This window comes from Adiantum capillus-veneris, chromosome 19 (genome assembly GCF_014529385.1).
Source record: "Adiantum capillus-veneris isolate H3 chromosome 19, ASM1452938v2, whole genome shotgun sequence".
Lineage (NCBI taxonomy): Eukaryota > Viridiplantae > Streptophyta > Polypodiopsida > Polypodiales > Pteridaceae > Adiantum > Adiantum capillus-veneris.
The window spans coordinates 85,519,814-85,541,978 of NC_140949.1; the positions used below are offsets into that span (position 1 = coordinate 85,519,814).

The 22,165-nt window shown below is 44.7% G+C and overlaps 1 protein-coding gene across 2 annotated transcripts in view; it reads left to right on the forward strand.

Moving 5' to 3' along the window:
- The first annotated feature begins 1,622 nt into the window (after positions 1 to 1,622).
- LOC147434400 (protein REPRESSOR OF VERNALIZATION 1-like) overlaps positions 1,623 to 22,165 on the forward strand; it is a 111,395-nt gene continuing 90,852 nt past the window's right edge. The window contains exon 1 of one of the 2 annotated variants that reach the window (XM_086490873.1): positions 1,623 to 2,048. In XM_086490873.1, the coding sequence (XP_086346999.1) occupies positions 1,833 to 2,048 (216 nt within the window). In that variant the 5' untranslated portion in view covers positions 1,623 to 1,832. The remainder of the gene's footprint in view (positions 2,049 to 22,165) is intronic. The other variant, XM_086490874.1, reaches the window with a different exon arrangement.

Below are 22,165 nucleotides of genomic sequence, written 5' to 3' on the forward strand. Positions count from 1 at the left end.
TAGAAGAGGGGGTCGACCAAAGCAAGAAGGGAGGTTGCTTGAGGGGTATACCCCCCCCCCCCCCCCCCCCCCCCCCCCCCCCACACACACACACACACACACACACCTCATTGTGTGGAGTGCAAAGTGCAAGAGCTCCATCTACTTCTCTAAGCTAGGAGAGAAGTTGAGAGCCTACACCAACACTCTTGGCTATGGAATGCAAATCCAACCAAGAGCCATGCTTCAATGCTTAAGCTTGCCATTTTCTCCATCTTCATTACTATGCTATTATGTATGCGAGCAAGAAGAGTTATGATAAGTGAGGAACTATTTCTTTCTCCTATGAAGGTTTCTTCTTCCTCTTCCCTACCCTCCTTCCCCGCTAGCTCTCTCCACCTTTGAAGATGTTTGAGGCCTTGGACCGAGGCTGGAAATGGTTAATGCTTTTTACAAAGTTTATGTTATGCTCGTGATGCATGAAGCTTTCCATCTTCATTGCATCACCTAGGTCACAAGGAACACAAAAATTGTATTGTACCAAGTCTATCTTCATGGGAGAATCTATTATACAAAAGCCTATTGGAGGGGGGACCGGCTCCACATAAATCTGGTCCTCAACTGTTGTCAACTTCTCTAAACTCTTTCTTTTGCAAAAGTATTGTTCATGCCAAGTTAATTACGTCTTAGATTATGTTGCTACCATCAATTAAGTTCACCCTCTATGTTCTCAAAGTAGTCTCAAAAAAATGCTCTCTTTCATTCTCCTAATTCCGCTATTCTCAAAATTCATAGGCCATTTCCATTACATTAAATTTCATTTTTTTTTTATTTATATACAGAAGGGTACCATCAAATGGGCTTGGGATTTTTTTTTTTTTTTTGTAGATTGAATATGAAAGGTGTGTTTTTCATTTGTCAAAAATTCATGGATAAGGAGTTTTAGAAATAGTTCTTGAACACACGTGATATACAAAATTTATACATAGTGATCCCTTGAGCCTGCGATGCCGCAACATGCTCGAAAGCTCCTCCTTGCCACAGCTGCCTACGATCGTCGACGCCATGCAAAGCTCACAAGTTGACGAGATCCTCGCAAGGTGTAATCCCCCCCACCATCGCAACCCTAACATGAGCTTTTAGACCCCTTTTAATGAGGTTCTCTAAGAATGCATAGACAAACAATTAATAACTCAAAGTCTTTTAAGATGTGAATTTATATTAAAAATGATAATTATTCATTTCTACTTTTTGTATCTTAATTGTTATGACTGAAGTTTGTGCACTTTTCATCATAAATAGAAATTAACAGCTTAAATTTTATAAAATCTACCCTTTACATTAAAAGCTAAGTAAAACATTTCTTTTAAACACTATCCTCTTTGCCGCAATCATTATAAGTTTTAACCTTTTCAAAATAGATTTTTAACTCTCATGACCCCTCAACAGTCAACTTTTTGCCTTTTAAAGGTCCATGTGAAGACTTCACCTTGTTTAAAATTTATTCCAATCCGTAATATTACTCCTGATTTAAAACTTCAAACATGAGAATCCGGATTTGGAAATTGGTATCATAAAACCTTGAAGCCGTGCAGCGTACATCGTTTAAACTTTAACGAATAGCATAACCCTCTCCATCTCTCTCTTTTTCAGACACGTAGCACAAGGCTATATAAAGCAGTAACCAGCTCGCGAGGTTCGACATTTTGAGTTCTGCACAAGCGTAGCCCTGGAGCTTATAAGTCGTATCAGTCTCTCGTCTATGGATTTTTGCAGCTGTAATGACAGGGAGGCGGGACATTTAGAGTGAATTTAGGGCTGCTTTCGTTCTTCGTTTACTGTGTGAAGGGATCATGGGGAAGCGGAAGCTAGCACAGCTCTCAGATTCTGATGAAGAAGAAGATGAGAAAGCCTCCGTACCCCCAAAGGATAGTGGCGAAGGTGGCAGCGATGAAGAAAACTCTGCTGACCCAAAGCCGTTGGGTGAAGTCATCAAACGTGTGGGCAGAGGTAAATTAGAAAAACGGTACTATCAAGCTTTTGAACTTGACGGGAATCGCTATGAAATTGTAAGTTCTCTATAAGCAAGATCCTCTAATTTGTCCTTTACTAGCAGAATTTATGATCCGATTTTTTGAAGGGGGAATAATGATTTGCTCTTCCTTTGCGGTTGAGGATTTTGTATGTGGTATGTGGGAGGATATTCTGTGCTATGCACAATGTAAGCTAGTAGCAGCTCAACAAGAGGTGGAGTCAGAATGAAGTTGGGCCCCACCTCCTGTACAGGAAATTGCCAGAGTCACATATATGTGGGGAGAGCGTTGTGTCTCTCTAGTGTATCATCACGGTTTATTTAAGTATATGCCGCATACGTAATTTTACATGTTTACTCTTAATCAAAAGAAAGAAGAGGAGTGTAGAGGCTAAAAGCATCTTCTCAAGGCCACCCTTTTCGATTTAAACTTTATATATACAGTTTTTCAGTATTGTGGTGTCCAAATGATTAGGAATTTAAGAAAAACAAATTCTAATGTAGATTTTAGTTGTATATCACTTATAATTTCGCCTGAAACAAGTCGCAATACTTGTGTGTTTATCTCCAATGCATCTTTGTATCTTTGTATGAGCATGATTTGCATGTAAGAAATCAGTTTCTTTTTATTCTAGAAAATTGGCTGATGCGTTGCCATTCAGTCTATCAGAGTCATTGCCAAGGTAGATGTTCTACCCATCTCTTTAGAACCGTATTGCGATGGGTAGAAAGTGGAAGACAAGATGCTTGGGCAATTGCATTTGTATTTCGAGAAAGGGTTTATTGGGACAGGTAATACTTTTTGTGGTGTGAGATATTGCTTAATAAGAAAAAGAACAATATGATGTGTTGTGCATGGATATTAAACTTATTATTGAGAACACGTCCTTGTTATATAGATGGATGACGTTATTGATAGGCTTTGTTATGCAAATATTTCACCAAGACTGGTCTATGGTCGGGTACCATCAGATGTTGATACACTCTAGGGACACCTCGAAGTCCGCATTTCGCACACGGTATGGGCATGACTAGTTTTAAAATGAATGATTTCTTCTTGGATGACATCTTGATCAAGAGTTAGCCATTCAAGGAACATTTGCAACACCTTTGTCTCGTCTTGCGCATTTTTGTGCCAGAGCAATTCATAAAAGGTTCGTCCACTGGTATGCTTTATAAAATATTGACATCTTTTGTTGGATCCATCAGGTCCATCATAAAGATTACGACACCCTTCACACGTTTGTTGAAGGGTGTTTGGAGGAAAAGGCATGCTTCAGTTCTTTCATCACTTGGAAAGATAAGTTTGAATATTGTTTTCAGATATTGAAATAGTGCCATGTTGTTTGTGGAATCTGACAAGCTCTTTGTGGTGGCAACACATGCGAGTGATTATGCTACAAAACACAATTGAGGAATATGCATTCAGATTACTTTCCTCTAGTCACATTGGTTCACCCCCGACCTTGGGAACTTATAGGTACTCCAACCTTGCGACAATTCAAGGATTCACATCCAAAACCACCCTATTTGGGAGTGAAGTGTGCTTTCAAAAGGGTGGATTTGTTTGTTGGACCATCATGATCCCATGAGCTCTAGTATTTTTGTGCACGTAGCCATGCAACATGTAAGTGTGCAGAAGATGGTTTGATATTATTAGTGCTCTCCAGGATCCATCTTCCATACATGACATGGCCCCACCGCCTCATTTGGGCTCGTTCACGCTTGCTGGACAATACATAGGTGCAATAGACCCCTTTGCAAATAGGTGTCTCGGAGGGGCAACTATCCGTTAGAGCTTGTACACACGAACTTGCGTGGGTTTGTAAACAATCCTTTACTTGGAGGAATGAACACGTAATGCAATCGACTATCTTTGATATTTTCCCGAGCATAAGAAGGTTGAGTGCTGAGGCTTCATTTTCGGCACACAAGTGGCTGTATACTGTGTACAAAGAGACCCTTGCGGATGCTCAAAGGTCTATCGCCCAAGATGGGGGTTACAATGTGAGGGCTATGTATACATCATGGTGGCTTGTATGAAGATTACAAAATGAACCACTGTGGAGGTGCGTTATGCCATGTAATGTGACCATGGTCAAGGCTGAAAAGGACTGAAGATCTCGCCCCATGTTCGGAGAAAAGAGTATCAACATCTCTTGGCTACTCTTGAGGAGCCCGTCGAAGTATCCTACTGGCTACAAAGAGTATGTCGCAGGGCGCCCGGACAAAGCGGGCGGCCGGCCCCGCACTCGGGCGGCCGGACCAAGAGCAACCTAGACTATGGGTGGCCAGCCCGGAGACATACTAGGCTTACATGTGTGCCCTAGACCTGTGAAGCAGCAGAGTGGTGTAAGTCTAACAAGGCCTTGGCCTCCCTTTCATAAAAGTGGCGGGCCACACTAGCTGGGGTCACACTACAGGACGCCCATCCTGAAGGTGTTTTAGACCAGGTCCCCTCTCCTGTATGTGGGACATAACACAACCTTAATGAGAAGGTAAAACTGTTTGTCCCCCAATGTAGCCATGCCAGGTAGGAGGAATAGCCCATAGTTACATGGAATGACCAATTTCAAGTCTCCGTGTGCCGTTCCTATTCCAACTTTCTGTTTCGAATCCCAATTTTGTGTTTTAGACGTGAGTATCCGTAATAGGGAATGGCATTTCATGTCGGTTCCCATTCCCTGTGCACTCAAGGAAGGCTACTCACTCAAGGAAGGCTATTTGATGCGGAAGACTTTGTTGCGTGTTACACAAGCACCGAGGAATAAGGTTTTAACAGAGTGCCATTGTCCACCTTTTTTGGGCCACCGCGGTATGGAGACCACCTTGAAAAGTGTGGAGCAGTTTTTCGATTAGCCGAGGCTCAAAAAGGATGTGGACAAGTTTGTTCGCAGTTGTTTGATATGCCAAAAGGTCAAGTTCGATAGGCATAAGGCACCAGGTCTTTTGCAACCTTTACCTATACCTAGTTGACCTTGGGAAAGTATAGCAATGGATTTTGATTTTGATATTCCCAAGACTCAGAGTGGGCACGATGGCATCTGGACAGTCATCGACACATTTAGCAAGCAGGCTCACTTTATTCTAGTCCAGAAGTCGGCTAAGCCAGATCATTTGGCTAAACTGTTTGTCTCGCAAATATTTCAACTTCATGGCATGCCTTAGTCTACAATTTCAGATAGAGATCCCCATTTCACTAGCTTGTTTTGGAGGGCAATTTGGGAGAATATTATTATTCACCCACAGGCTAATGGCCAATCGGAGATTGCGAATTCACTAGTTTTGGACTTGTTGAAGTCTTACATCTCTGATCAAAAAGCTCAGTGGGAGAAGTTTTTGACCTTGGTGGAGTTTGCCTACAACACAGTGCATACATCTGCCATTTGAGATCATTGTGTAACAGACTTGGACACTTCAAGTCAAGAATCTACCGCGACAGCACCAAATAACCACTTTAAAACAGTTCACAGTTCACAATTTATTCAACACTGGCCCAACGGAGTTCCGTGCCTAGATATATTGGCCCCAAAGATTGGCGCCCCTTTCGGTATTTCTTTTTGTATTAGTCTGTATTCAAAGTACAAGAGTGCGGGCAGGCGCTACACTCAGATTCTGCGTCCAGATGCTCTGAGTTGTGAGAAGCCCTGCCAGCTTATTTAAAGGTACAAGGGATGCCAAAAGCAGAGCCCCAAAAGCTAAAAGCTGAAAATAAAAAGCTTGAAAAATAAAGCAGTTCCATCTTTCTCTCTCAAGCTCTCTCTTGAGCCTTTGAATGAAAGCAAAAGAGCTTCTCTCTCTCCATTGATTAATTAAAGCAAAAGGCTTTTCTCTCTTTCTCCCATCCTTTGCGTAAAATAAAGCAAAGGTCTCTCTTTATCTCTTGCGTAGCCAAAGGCTGCCGTAAAAGCTTCACGCAAAAGCATTGCGAAAAAGCATAACTGCCCGCAGCTACAACCTTCCGTGATATGCGCTGCAAAACGCGGGCTGGCACGTCAGCACTGTTTCACGCGGGTTCCGTACACAACAGGCTACGTCAATTTCAGCCACGTCAGCATTTCTTTCGGCTCGTGCAAGGGGGGTGTGTGTGTGTACACACGGGCAGCCATGTCATCACTTTGTGACATACCCCCTCGTGAAAGCATTGTAATGGCCCTCGATTACGCGTGCAAAACAGACAAAAGCCATTAACTGTCTTAGCAGACACTGACTGTTAGTACCTACGCACTAGGAATACACACATCTAGCACATGTACCAATTGACAGTCACATCACACGACATCACAGGACATCACTAGACATCACAGGACATCACATGACATTCAACATTCATTCGGATCTTAGACCATGATTTATTGGCAATGTAGCTAGCAATCGCATCTAGATCCACTCAGGATCTCATCGATGCCCGATTGACTAACCCCTATTGCAACCATGTCTATTCGAGATCATTTAGACCAAAATGCTGCACTCATCTCGTCTATCAGTTCCTGCACTTAAAAACAAGTCAAGAACAAGTCAGTTTCATTTTTTTCGGAATTCCATTTCATAAAGTCATCCAGCAGAATACTGTTAGCTCTCAGTATCCCTGAAGCTCAAGGAGACATCAATGACTCTAGTATTCAAAAATCGAGGCATCTGTTGACAAAGGAGCGGAGTAACTCCCCTCTTGTGCAAACCCACTGCACTAGATCTCTAGCCAAGTTGAATTCTGGGTTCCATTTGGAATAGACTATGCTAAACCAAAAGCTTCAAGGTAAAGATTCACATTTCGAGGAATATCTGCTAGGTCTTCCTCCTCCTTCGCTTCGCATCCAATGCGAAGTGGGTCTTGAATTTAACCAAGAACCGTCAACCAAGAACCGTCAATTTACCTTCTTTCTTTCTTTCTGTGCCAATTTTTGTTTTGGAACGAGTATCTGCTCGTTTTCGTCCAATGGGAGTTGCACCTCTGGCTTCCCATCATCGGGCACATCGCCTTCAAAAGGCTTCAAGAGACTCACATGAAAAACATTGTGAATCCTCCAAGTATTTTGGAAGCTTCAGTCCTGAGGAGATATCGTTTATCTTTTCGGAAAATCTGGAAAGGTCCACACTATCTCATGCTAAGCTTGCAAAGAAGCCGCTCCTTTCCCTTTTTTCTTTCTCAAGCGTGCCTTTTCATAATGTAAGAGCACCCAATCATTCTCCTTCAATTTGAAATCGCGACAATGGCGATCTGCTGCCTTTTTCTGTCTTTTCTGAAATTTCTGCAAAGCCTTCCGGACCAAGTCCCTCATGAACTGGTCGGCTTCAAAGAAAAATCTTATCTTTCGCGCTAAGGAAGGGTAGAACCTTCATAGCAAATTCAAAAATCTCAAATGGCATCTTCCCCATCAAAGAGTCAAACGTGTTTCTGTAGGCATATTCCACCAAAGGTAAAAACCTTTCCCAAGTAGTCTTCTGATCCAACAAAGAAGACTTCAACAAATCCAGTACCACCGAATTAGCAATCTCTGATTACCCGTCAGTCTGCGGGTGGAACGATGACGAGAACTGCAACCACGTGCCCATGTTCTCTCAAATAGCCGTCCGAAACAAACTCGTGAACCTGGGGTCCTTGTCGAAGACAATCGTCTCAGGCATGCCATGTAATCTGAAGACCTGGGCAATAAACAATCGTGCCCACGCTGTGTTCTCGGGAGATGAAATCCATTGTAATACTTTCCCAAGGGCAGGTGGGTATGGGCAAAGGTTGTAACAATCCCTGTGCTTTATGCCTATCAAACTTGACCTTCTGGCATACCAAGCCAAGCATATCAAGTATACCACACAAATCAATTTTGGTGAAATTTGGATCACAAAAGTGAGACTTAAACCAGATTCTTGAAACCTCGTCCACATCCTTCTTGATTCTCGGCCAAAAAAAGTATCTCTCTACCCCTTTCAAGGTGGTAGTAATGCATCAGCAACCCGTAAAGGGTGGACAATAGCTTTCGGTTAGAACCCTTTCCCTCAACGGCTGTGTAACGCACAACATGGTTTTCTTCATCAAGTAGCCATTCCGAATGGAATAATCTGCTACTATCTCCCCTTTCTGTATTCAATTGAATACATTTGCAAAATGTGTTCTGTGGCGTACTGACCGACCATATCCTCGAAGTTCCTATGATGTATCGCGGAAATAGCCAGAACCAACGGCTTTCGGGACAAAGTATTTGCCACCAATTTCTTCTGTCCCTGCACATGGACAACCCGGAAGTAAATCGTGACAAGATGTTTGCCCACCGCATCTGCTTTTTTCCTATAGCTGCTTCTGTGACAAGAAGTAGCGTAAACTCGCATCATGTGTGAAAACCGTAAAATCGGCTCTGAATAGGTAATGTCGCCACTGAATAAGAGCATGGATAGCCGCCAAAAGCTCTTTCTCACAAATCTGAGTTGTCAATTCCGGCCTTGAGAACAATCGGCTCTCGTAGGCAATGACATTGGCCTTCTTGCATTCAAACCGCATCCAGACTACGACCACAAGTATCACAATATACTTCAAACGACTTCTGCACGTCCGGCAAAGTCAAAGTTGGTCCCGTAGTCAATTTTTCTTTCAAAGTCTGAAAGGCAGTCACCTCTGTGGGTCCCCACGAGAAAGGGTGTCACCATAGGGGACGGACCCTAGGGCTGGGGGACTGCCGTAACCGGGCTGGGAACGGAAGGGGATGCTGTGGGACGGATGGATTTCGGGCCGGACGGGCGGGTCGCAGGGGGGACGGACCGGGGACGGCCGGAACGGTAGGGGTCGGACGGGGTTGGCCGGGAACGGCTGCAGTCAAGCCGAAAAGTGACCGTTTTTAACGGCTCTGTGCAGCCCCAACTGCAACATTTTGGGGGGCCTTGGCCCTTGGGAGGCTATAAAAGGCTCCCTTGGGCCTCTTAATACTCATAGTCTCATTCCAATTTGCAATTTCCCCAAGCTCAAGCTACTCAATGCTTTCCTCTCTACTCAATGCTCATTGCTCAAGCCTCATAGCCTGATTGAGTCATTGCTCAAGCCTCAAGGCTCAAGCTTGAAGCATGACCATTGACAACTCTACACTCTAGTCTCCACTCTCAAGTCTCTCCCTCTTCTACCCACTTTGAAGTTTGAACTTTGAAGCTCTCCTCTCCCTCTTCTACCCACTTTGAAGCTCTCCTCTACTCTCTCTCCACACAAGCTCTCCTCTAACTCCTCTAACTTCTAAGCTCTACTCTCTCGAGTCTCTCCACCATCATGTCATCTCAAGCCAACTCCACTTCTCAAGCCGGTTCTTCTCGAAGGAGGCCCGCCGTGCAAACGTGGTCGGGGTGGGATGAAGTCGACTTTAGCTCGCGTGGCAAAGATTTCGGTGCAAGACCATGGACGTGCAAGCTATGCCCATACAAGAGAACGGGTGGTTCAAACAAAGTGCGAGCCCATCTTCTTCATCAACCCGGTCACGAGGTGAAGTTTTGTCCTCATGTAGCTCCCGAGAAGAGGTTGGATCTTCTTGAGAAGCTCACGGTGTATGAGGTTGCGGAAGCGGCCAAGAGGGGCGTTTTTGTTGCCGTTGATCCCTCCGCCACGGCGACACCCCGAGAGCAAAGGGAAGCCAACCTTGACGACATCTCTCGAAGCTTCAAGAGCCATGCATCTACACCGTCCTCTTCCGTTCCGCATCGCCAAACCACTCTCAACCAAAATTGGAATCCTAAATTGAAGAAAGAGGTGGATAGGTCGGTTGCCCGATTCTTCTTCCACGACCACATTGCCTTCCATGCTTCGCGGTGAGTTTCCCTTGGCATATGCACATTGCAATCTTCCATTTTGTATTCATAATGGGTTATAACTTCTCGACTCTCGACTCTCCATACTAACACAACATGCTCTATTTTGTGTGGATAGGTCTCCATACTTTCGAACCGTGGTTACGAAAATAGGGGAATATGGCTCCTCTTATGTGCCACCTTCATCGGAGAGGCTTCGCACCACCCTCCTTGACAAAGAGAAACTTGCCGTGGAGCAAGCGGCCCAAGCAACAAAGGATTTGTGGGAGACCAATGGCGTCTCTCTCCTTGTAGATGGATGGAGCGATATCCGCAAGCGGTCCATCCACGGGGTGGTGGCCTACTCTCGGGGGGAGATGTACTTTGTGGAGTCACATGATGCATCCGATAGTGGCAAGGCCGCCGAGATGTTTGCTGCGGAGTGGACAAGCACCATAGAGATCACTGGCCCAGAGAATTTCCTTTGTATGGTTGCAGATGGAGAGGCGTCAAATAGGGCAGCCGGAGCTATCATTGAGGGCATGTATCCCAGCATCCATGTCACATTTGGCATGGCGCATTGCCTCAATAACCTCCTCAAGGACATAGGGAACCTTTCATGGATTTCACCCACCATTGGTGACGTCTCTCGAATTGTCTCCTTTGTGCTCAACCATCAAAAAGTGCCCCATGAATTCTCAAGGAGGAGCCACTTGTCCTTGCTCAAATATTCAGAGACAAGATTTGCATTCAATTGGCTTATGCTAGGCCGCTTGTCTACATGTGGCGGAGCCTTAAGGGGCCTCTTTCTCAGTGATGAGTTCCAGGCCATGCCGGAGTCTACATCAGCAGTATGATTGAAATGTCGAGAATGGGCCGACGACGCCGCTTGGTGGGAGGAGGTGAAGACTCTTGACGCCATGGTCAAGCCTATTCTACACCTACTTTGAGTGGTGGATGGCTTGCAGCCATGCATTGGCAAAGTCTACGAAGCCATGGATCGGATGATAGAGGGTGAGAAGCTTGTGCCTGACCCTGTTCAGTATGCGGAGATTCATGGCTTGTGTGAGTCGAGGTGGAATGGATACTACTCTCCACTTCATGCGGCAGCTTATGTGCTTGAACTTGAGTTTCAGGGAAGGCGTCAAGAGACCGACAAGGAGGTGAGCAAAGGATGGCGGCTTGCATTGGAGCGCCTTGAGCCTAGCAGTGACATTAGGCGCAAGATTAGAGACGAGCTACTCAACTACAGGCAAAAGAAGGGCTCCTATGGATGTGTAGATGCACAGCTTGATCGCAACAAGATTGGCTCGGTTTTGTGGTGGGAGGACTATGGAGGAGATGGCCCACATTTGCAGCGCTTGGCTGTTCGTGTCCTTAGCCAAGCATGTACCACTAGTTGCTTGGAGCAACTATGGAGTGTGTACAGCCACGTTGCCTCTAAGAAGAGGAATCGCCTTGGTGTTCAGAGGGCCAATGATTTGGTGTTTGTGAGCGCTAACTTGCGCATGCTTGCCAAGAGCGTCACACACAAGGCAGATCCTTTCACTGAGTGGGAGATGGCACAAGAGAATCCATCTATGGCCGATACTCTTTTGGAGGAGCTACAGGAGGACTTCGAGCCTCAATGCGAGTCTCCTGAGCCCTCATACGTCGCTGACGACCTCGACTATGACGACGATATGGAGATTCAGCAGGCGAGCACTTCTTGAGTTTGATGATCATTGATCACTTGACTCTCGAGTCTAGACTCTTGAGTCTATGACTCTACCTACTACATAGCCCTTTGTACTTTTTGTTATCCTTGAGGCCTCAGGCTTGTCCTAAGTCCTTTAGGCTTTTTGACTCTTGAGCCCTTGTGGCATGCACTTCTCATTTTGTATCCATCGATCATCGATGTTTTATTAGCACATTTCAGCCTATATGACTCGTGTTCTTTGGTCTATTTAGTGTAAATTTATGGTCAAAGTGATGCTCTATGTGTGTGGCATGTGTGTAGGTCAAAAAATGCGAAAAAAACTCTTGCCCGTTTCCTGACTTTTGCCGTCCCGTCCCTGTTCCCGACCCTGTTCCCGACCCCGACCCGCCGTCCCATGTAACTATGGGTGTCACGTGACACATCCCAACCCTATGTGTTCGTGGACAAGCTTCACCATAACAGGGTTTCCGTCAAGTCCATTCAAGTTAGATTAGGAGTGATCTGGCACTTTTGTGAGTCTATTCGTAGACCGTGCATGCCCAGTCACTCAGTGTAGATGCATATCCTCTGGTTGCACCTTGCATAAGCATAAGCATTTCCATCATAGACAGTTTGGGGATTTTTCAGATGACTTTATCCCATTTTTCCCTATTTTTGACATTTTTCACTTATTTATTAAGTGACTTTTGTTGGGTACTCAGTAGGGCAAATTGGGTAAGTTAATATATAAGCAAACCCAAGTTAGCACAAATTGGCAGATGAGCAAAGACACAGCAGGCTTCCCCAAGCAACAGGTGTCCCACCCTCTCTCAGCAAGACCCTCTCCAATCCCTTGGTGAGGCCCTCCCTTCCCTTGGCGTTTCTAGGATCAGCATCGCCATCCCTCAACCTTCAAGCCTGGCGTTTCCATCATCCCCTGGCAGCAGCCCCCCAAGAACTACTAACGCCAGTCAGCAGTCATCAGGAGCAGCGTTTTCCCCCTTCAAGCTTACAGCAGCCAGCGTTTTGGGATCGTTAAGGATCAGCCCTTGCAGCGTTTTTGGACCATCATTGGGACAACGTTTTTCAGCGTGAGACCTCCTGCTGTGGCAGCGTTTTCAGCCAAGTTGTCAACACCAAAACGCAGCCTAAAGGAGTAGGGTTTCCACAGCGTTTTTCCCTCAGAATTTCAGCCGACAAAGCAGTCAATTTCAGCCATATACAGCAGAGAAAAACCAGCCAATTCAGCCCCGAAAGTGGCATAGGTTTTCAGCTTTTGCCCCTTTGCGGACAGCAGATAAAGAAGCATCTATTTCAGCCCTAAAATCTTCATCGTCTTCACCGACATAGTTCCCGTTGCATCAGTCCATTGCATTTGCATTGTACGCATTTGTGTAATCAAGTAGACCACTCTCGCCGACGAGAGTAGGGCCTTCGGAGGAGGGTTTTACAACCTCTCGGTGTCGTATTTCTTCTCTCTCCTTCTCTCAGTCTCATTCACTTGCACGCACAATCCACTCACTTTGTTCATGATCATAGCACTCTCCACAAGACGGAAAGCTCTCTCTTTCCCTAAGAACTAAAAGGAACCTTGAGCAATAAAGATCACTAATCTTGCGAAATTACAACATTCATTCCGCTGCACCTTACAAAGGGACTCCTTTCTGTGTCAAGATATGCAAAGGGAAAGCAACCTCTGCAAACTTTTGAATGAACCGCCTATAGTACGAACACAATCCCAAGAAGCTTCTAACTTCATGGACATTCTTAAAATAGGGCCAATCACGGATAGTCTCTATCTTGGCCACCTTGCATCTGCACTCCAGTTTGCTGACACAATGTGTCCTAAAAAGTGTATCTCTGGTAGGAAAAATTCACTTTTCTTCGCATTAACCACTAACTTGTGATCTCGTAATGCCTGAAAGACTTGAAGCAGATGATCTCTGTGTTCTGCCTCATCCTTGGAGAAACAATGATATTGTCAAAGAAAGTGCCAACAAATAGCCTGTACTCTCGAAAAATCCTGTCCATCATCCGGTTAAATGTTGCAAGAGCATTGGTTAAGCCTAAAGGCATCACCAAATACTCAAATAACCCAAAAGTCGCTCGAAAGGCTGTCTTGTAGACGTCTTCCGGCGCGATTCGGATCTGATGATATCCACTCTTCAAATCAATCCTGCTAAAACACGAGGATCCCTGTAATCCGTCGAGTATATCATCGATCCTAGGAATCGAAAACTTGTTCTTGATGGTGATTTTGTTGAGAGCTCTATAATCGATGCACGTTCTCCAAGATCCGTCTTTCTTCAAAATCAACAACACTGGAGAGCAGTACGGTGAAGTACTAGGCTGGACAAGACCCTTTTCCAAGAGGTCTTTCACTTGGTTCATAATCTCTTCGTTCTGGGCTTGGCTTACACGGTAAGGTGGTCGGTTCGGTGGCGTACTTCTAGGTATCAATAGTATGATCTTCAAGACGAGCGGGTGGTAACTTGCCTGACAGGCCCTCTGAAAAGCAATCGGCATGAGTGTAGAGAAAATCTTGGCGTTCTTTTGTTCAGGTCAAAACATATTCGACCTTCATCCATCGTTAAGTTCTCTCCCAAAAGAAAGTGAGTAAAGAAACTGAAGTTCATCAAGTACAATCTCTGAGCGCTTTATCTGTCCACGTCACTTTCTCAGGCGTTGTTGTTGTGGTACCAAGGAATTTCGAGTAGAACGTCACAACCTTCCAAGGTAAATACGTAAAACTCCTCGCGCCCTAAACACCCTTGTCATTGCAAACAAAGTTTGCCAATGCTCGGTGTAATTGCAACATCCTGTCCGGGTGCCACTCAAACTACCTCCGCCTATCGGACGTAATTTCAAATCGAGCCGCCAATTCCAAGTGAAAAGAAGTTGGCTTTGGCTCCTTCAAAAGAGCTTCCTGATCTTTCACTTTGCCCCAAAAGCGGGAAAGCTTGTACTTTCATTCATTTGATTTGGTTCAGGCCCCACGCAATGTGGTACCAGTTCTGCTTTTTATCTGTCTTTCTGCCATGTCTCTCAGCTGCTTTAGAACTTTCTGGCCTTTCTTCATCTTGTTCATTCGGTGCCTTCCTAGGGCACTTCACGGAGATATGCCCAGTTTCCCCGCATTCAAAGCACTTCCCCTCCTTTATGTAGAGAGCCCTCTCTTGAGGAGTAAGCTTGGGTCGTGTATCCTTATCTTTCTGTTCTGGGTTGCTCTTTCTCTTTATACTTTCATTTTTCGAAGTCTATTCGACTCTTTGCGTCATGATCTCATCTGTGTGGTAGGTTAGACTGCCAGAGTGAATGGCAAAACCCCGTTTCGCATGACTCATCAACTCCTGAATGGAAGCTGACTTCTGTTCCAAGCAGTGATCTCGGATCTCTTTAGGAAGACCCAAGGTAAACCGCTCAATCTGTTTCTTGAACGAGATCTTCTTATATGAAGAGGCGGGTAGAAAAGAGCTCCAGAATCTCTCGCAATAAGCGTCCATTGTATCCTTCTTGGTCATCCGAAGATGGTTCCAAGCAGTTCGTATATCACATTCATACTCTCGAGTCAGCCAAGAAGAAATAAAAAGCCTCTTGAATTTCAGCCATTTAACTGGCGCAGTCTTGTTTAATAGAAGCGTGGACCACCAAGTTTAAGCATTCCTCTTAAAGTAAGAGACAGCTCTCCGAATCTTAGAGTGCTTTGAGTAACGCCCTCCCGCGAAAGTGATGTCAAACTGCTTACAAAAGACAATGCCTTCGAAGTATCTCTATAACCGGAAAAAGTGTCAAATTTAATTGACTTTCCACCTTCCTTAAACTCTTGGACTTTCTTGCTTTTGTCTTCCAGAAAGTCATACTGGTTGGCTTTGTAAAAATTCTCCTTCTTTGCATAAAAGTTGCTATCGTCAGAGTCTGAACTGTCTGTGGGCGAGTCCTCTGTAGAACTATCACTCACTGGGCGAGATTTAGACTTCTTTGCCTTTTTCTTGCCCTTTCCGAAGCGTTGTTTCTTGCTTCGCTTTTTGCCTTTTCGGTCTTCTTCGCTCCAGTCAGATGAGCTAGAAGAACTGTCAGAAGAAGAAGAAGAAGAAGAAGAAGAAGAAGAAGAAGAACTGGGTACTCCTTCAAATCCAACACGCTTCTTCTGTTTCTTTGCCTTTTCCAATGTTGACTGACGACCCAAATAACTCGGGAAGTCAGTGCCTTTCTTTTGCTTTTTGCCGTGCTTTTTAGCTTTGTTCTGCGCGTCAAAAAACTGAGCAATTCGTGCATCAACCACCTCTTCTAATTCTTTCTCTGTATACTTCTAAGGAGTAGGAGGTTTCTTGAGAGCGGGTTTTTGGGGTGGTTCTTTGGTTTTTTGCCACTGCGTGTGCACCTCCTCCAAAGAGGTCTTGCTCATATGTTTTGCCATTTTCGGGTCCTTGGAAAAATTAAGCATCATTTTTGTTGCGTCGCCGATCAATCGTCGACGCTCCATCTCTCGACGCTCCGCTTGAGTAGGCTGAGGCGGGCCATATTCCTTGCCTGAATCTTCGTTGTGATCCCTTCCAGCATCTCCAGATGCAGAGGGAGTCGACTGATCTTTGCCTTTGAAGCCATAGGTGCCGCGGAAAAAAAAATAGGGATCAGATTTCCCGCAGAAGAGAAATCGACCGTGCTTTGATACAATTGTAAGAGACTTGGTCAAGAATGTACTGCGACAGCAGTTTCTCTCTCTCTATTGCTTAATTAAAGCAAAAGGCTATTCTCTCTTTCTCCCATCCTTTGCGTAAAATAAAGCAAAGGTCTGTCTTTACCTCTTGCAAAGCCAAAGGCTGCTGTAAAAGCTTCACGCAAAAGCACTGCCAAAAAGCATAACTGCTGTAGCTGCAGCCTTCTGCGATATGCGCCGCAAAACGCGGGCTGCCACGTCAGCACTGTTTCACACGGGTTTCGTACACAGCAGGCCACGTCAGCTTCAGCCACTTTAGCATTTCTTTCGGCTCGTGCAAGGTGTGTGTGTGTGCACACGGGCAGCCACGTCATCTCTTTGTGACACATTGAGGGTGCTAAGAAGGTTCCACCTATTCTGAGCACCAAGGATGAGATTTTTGAAGCAGATCAGTATGTTCCAGATTTGGAGATTGCTTTTGCAAAAGTGTGCAATGCTCTTGAGAAGTCTCAAGCAAGGCATAAGAAGGCAGCGGACAAGCATCGACGTGACTTGCAGTTAAAGGAAGATGATTACCGTTTGAGAAGGCTACCCTATGGAAACGAAAGGGTAAGTAGCGACTTTTTCTAAAGTTGAGTATGAGATACTATGGCCCTTTCTAGATTCAGGAAAAGATAAATGATGTATCCTTCGGATTGAAGTTACTAGATACTTGGAAGATTCACAATGTATTTCATGTGAGACTGTTTAAACCTTTCAAAGGTGAGATGTCAGAGGGCAAGGAGCCTGAGGAGCATCCTGAAGTGGAAGAGACCGAGGAGATTATTATTCGAGAAAGATACTGGCTCACAAGGAAAGGAAAGTGGAAGGTAAAGTGATATGCCGATATTTAGTCAGGTTTAAGAACTATTTGGCATTGGATGCGAGATGGATGGAGGAGGAGGACCAATATTCTGTTGTATGACTTTAACAAATGAAGTACTTTGTAATGGGAATTCCTTAAATAATTTTGATATATGTGCTCTCTGATGTGTGTGCTGTTTGAGTGCATATTTGAAAGACGAAATGACTGCAACATTTCGGTCTTGATTCACTCGAGGGGTGATGTGGATATGATAGTAACAAGATTTAGTCAACCCCAACATCTGCTAAAGATCGGTGAGATATGGACGTGATTGCTAAATACGTTACGATGATCATGATTCTCATCAAAGATCTCGACGAGGATAGTGATGTGAATGTCATGTGAATGTTCAATGACTATTGTCTTCGTGCAAGTAGTGGATAAGTATAACGGGCTTGTACAACGTAGAGGGTGGTACTATTTCAATTACCTGTTAACTTTACATAGAGCATTGTGAAGAAAAGAGAACACAGTCGCGTCCAACGACTAGAATGTCACTGCGCACACGAGACTGACACCTTGTAGGCCCAAAAGTTGGCGCCCCTTTCGGTATTTCTTTATTCAGTTAACAATTGACGATCCGTACACTTAGGCCAAACTCTTACAAAGCTGTCCAAACCTGGCGAGGGCTGAAAACGTAGGTTTCTGACCTGATTTCGGCAGCACAATAGCACAAAATTCCCTATAGGTTAAAAACACCTGTATAGGACGGATTCCCTCGCGATTTAGGAGCTTTCTGGTGAGCTGTCATAGAATTTCAGCATGCTATAATTCCCTGTTTTTCTGCTGTCGGGTGCCCAAAACCTTGTACATGCATCCCAAGGCTCTCACAGAGCCCCCCTGGTGTTCCCTTGCAGTTTAGGTGTGAAACCCTAAACCTGCAGAAAAACACAGCAGGCTGTAATTCTCTGTTTTGGATCGTTTTTAGCAGAGCGAACAGGCCTACGCATGTCCCAAGGGCTCTTGCACGCAATGGGACAGTTCCCTTGTGAAGTGGACGAGTTTTCGCGCGAGGAAACTCTCCAAACTCGCAATCTTTCGCGATGGAACTGTGTGTACTGTGGGGGATTAGCAACTAGCTAATCTGGTTCCTATTCAGAAGGCTCTTGCCTTGGCAAACGTGCATAAACCCTCAGAACTGTACATGATCATTTGAGTAGCCCAACTAGTGGGGCATTACCATATGTGCGAGAGGGGAGAGAGAGATGTACGAGAGCAAATCATCGAGCTACATGAGACAGAGGAGAAGGCAAGCTTTCCATTAAAGCTATCAACCTGCACCCACTACTCACACACACACATTGTAGGTCACTTATGAAGTTCAAATCAGCCGCCCCTTCCAGCTGATGTGTCCTGCAGGTTGCTCTACAACTGCCAAGTGTCGAGTTTGCCCCTTTGAGTTAATTCCCTAGTTCCCACCAACTTATAAAGTTGTAAGCGACTTTCCGAGTGGCCCAGATTTCATTTGGTGCACACAGGCTTCATACTCATTAGAATTCAGTGCTAATTGGTCCAACCAATCCCAGATTGACCGACCTAGACTCCCGATGTGAGAAACATGTTCGGCCGTAGCCGTTTCACACTGGCCATGCAATGTCCACTTGCACCTTTTCAAGGGTTCCGGGGAAAACAAGTCAAAATAAAAGAAGTAAAAATACGTAATACATATTTAAAGAAGGCAATAAGAAAAATACACTTCCTGGTGACACACCCCACCGTTGAAATACTGCAAGCGACCTCACTTGCATGCCAATAATACATGCGGATATCTCTTGATATCACATATATTCTATGATGGGAATCCAAGATATACATGCTTCCGGAAATGTAGCGTTGGACGATTAAACAATCCCACCAACCTGGCTACGACACATATATCGAGCATAGAAGTCTTCTAGTGTACTCTTGAGCACAAACTTCTCTAGCCAAATTCTGTATGGAAAGAGTAGATACAATTGCTTAACTACTCTCTTGAGCATCATGAACCATGCTCTTCCTTGCTCCAAAAAGGTTGCATCAAGTCACTGTGGGTTCCATTTGAAAGGCTTCAAGATACAATTGCAATAGCTGAGGTGAATCAAGCAATTCAGACTCTTCCATCTATTTGGCATCCAAAGATGGATAGTTCTTGAACTTCACCAAGTAGCGTCTTGCAACCTGTCCTCTTAACTTTCCTCTCCTTATGTGCCAATATCTGTTAAGGAACGAGGATCTCATCCGATTCTTCCACTTCGGGCTATTCCTCATCAAGTATATTCTTGCACTTTCCTTCATCATGGGTCTATATTGCACTTTCCTTCAAGGTTGAATCTGGGCTTATCCTGGATTCATCTAGGTATATATATATTCTCTGGCACATCACCAACAAAGGGCCTTAGAAGGCTGACATGAAAAGCATTATGTATTTTCCAACCTTTTGGTAGCTTCAATTTGTATGCTAAATCGTTGATCTTTACTGAAATTTGAAAAGGACCATAATATCGCATGTTGAGCTTCCGAAACAAACGTTCCTTGCCTTTCCTTTTCCTTAACCTGGCCTTTTTGAAGCGCAAAAGCACCCAATGACCAAGTGAAAATACAAGTTCATGACGGTGAAGATCAACAACTTTCTTTTGCTTAGCCTAAGTCTTCTCAAGAGCAATCTTTATCTTCCTGTATGTTTCATCCACATACTTGTCTGCCTCAAATATCTTGTCCTTAGTTTGCAAAATGGGCGGGACTTTCTTCCCTCCTTTCACTATCTCAAATGGTGCCTTACCTGTTGACGTATGCACAGTGTTACTGTAAGCATATTCAACCAATGGGAGACGGTGTTCCCAAGTTGCCTTGTGCTCTGACACATAACATTTGAGTAGATCCAGGTTAGTAGAATTTTCCTCTTGTGACTTTCCATCAGTTTGTGGATGAAACGAAGAAGAGAACTTTAGCGTAATGCCCATGTTCTCAAACAATGCCTTCTAGAAAAGACTCGTCATACGTGGATGCCTGTCCCTGACGATTGGCTGAGGCATCCCGTGATACTTGAAGATATTGCTCATGAATATCTTGACCATGTGTTCTGGCTTTATCTTCTTCGTAACAGGAATGAAATGGGCCTGCTTACTAAACCTACAAATAATAGTCCAAATCCCATCATTGCCTGCTTGTGTTCTTGGAAGATCAAAGATAAAGTCCATCGCTATGCTTTCCCATGGCCTATCAGGGATCGGCAATGGCTGCAACAATCCCCGTTGCTTTTGCCTATCAAATTTGACTTTTTGGCAAACTAAGCATGATCTTACAAATGTGTCAACATCTTGACACAAAGCTGGCCAATAGAAGAATGCCTCAACCCCTTTTACTGTCGCATCAATTCCACAATGTCCAGCATAAGGTGGAGCATGACTTTCCATCAAAACCTTTGGCCGTAACTGTTTAGTGACGTAGAACTTTCCATGCATCATGAGAAAGTCATTCTTAAGCATATAGTGCTCATGATGTTGCCCATCAACAAGCTGATCATAGATCCTTGCAAAATTTAAATCTTCAGTATATTGTGTCTTCATTTCGTCAAGTTCACAATCGTATGGAATTGACACTGCTGAAATTTGGGGCTTTCGTGACAACACATCAGCCACCACGTTCTTTTTCCCTTGCACATGCACAATCTGAAAATGGAACATTGACAAGATGTTTGCGCATCGCATGTGTTTCTCAGACAACTTCGTTTGTGTGAGAAAATATCGCAAGGTTTGATGATCTGTTTGGACAACAAAATCAACCCCTAGCAGATAGTGTTTCCAACTAGTGAGCGTGAATTACTGCTAGCAGTTCTTTCTCATAGACTTGCAAGTTCCTTTCGGCCTTCAAAAGAATTCTACTCTCATATGCGACTACTCAGCCATTCTGCATTAGAACTGCACCAATGCTAAAATTTCCTTGGTTGTCCATTTGAAAGTAACTTCTTTTCCTTGTAGTGCGAGTGGAGAATGTCACCAGGAGGTGTATTTTTCCTGTTGCCTTTCGTAAATAAGTATTAGATATATTTATTTTATTTTTACTTGTTTGTCCCAAAACCCTTGAAAAGGTGCAAGTGGACATTGCATGGCCAGTGTGAAACGGCTGCAGCCAAATGGGTTTCTCACATCGGGGATCTAGGTCGGTTAGACAGGGACTGCCCGGGCCAGTTAGCACTGAATTCTGATGAGTATGGAAGCTCGTGTGCGCCAAACTGCAATTTGGGCCACTCGTCAAGTCACTGCAACTTTATAAGTTGAAAGGGGCCAGTAAATTAACCCACATTGTAGATGTTGGTCAAATGGTAGTCTTCAATGATGGTCAGGAGACCGATAGGGACGCCATGGAAGCATCTCCTAAAATTTAGGGAACTGCTATTTTTGACCGGAAAATGTGTTCGCGTCATTTGCTCTGGAATGACAAGGGGAACATTTTATTGCTCTACTGCCAAGTCAACTGACGCACCAGTTGAGATATTTTTAGCAGGGAAAGCCCAAACTCGGAAACTGGGCGACGTGTCAGCCTGTGAGCGATTCTGCCACTCTGGGAGGCAAAAACGAGCTGCATATCAAGAAAGGGGGTGCCATTCTCAGGCTCAGGTGGATTGTAGCAGGTACAGAAGCTATGGAATGCTTACCTTGCCCTCTATGCACAGTATGGTGACGGGAGTGATGCCCCGCACGCTACATACTGCTCTCTTTCTCCCCTACGTACAATATGTTATGCCCCACTAGTGGGCTTCTCATTTGACCTATGTACAGTTCTGGGGGTTTATGCGCGTTTGCCAAGGCAAGAGCCTTCTGAACAGGAACCGGATTAGCTAATTGCTAATCCCCCACAGGTACGCACAGTTCCATCACGAAAGATTGCAAGTTTGGAGAGTTTTCTCGCGTGAAAACTCGTCAATTCACAGGGGAACTGTCCCATTGCGTGCGGGAGCCCTTGGGACACGCGGAGGCGTGTTCGCTCCGCTAAAAACGATCCGAAACAGGGAATTACAGCCTGCTGTGTTTTTCTGCAGGTTTAGGGTTTCGCACCTAAATTGCAAGGGAACATCGGGGGAGCCTCGTGAGAGCCTTGGGATGCGTGTACAGGCTTTTGGGCTCCCGGCAGTGAAAAACAGAGAATCACAGCCGGCTGAATTTCTGTGACAGCTCACCA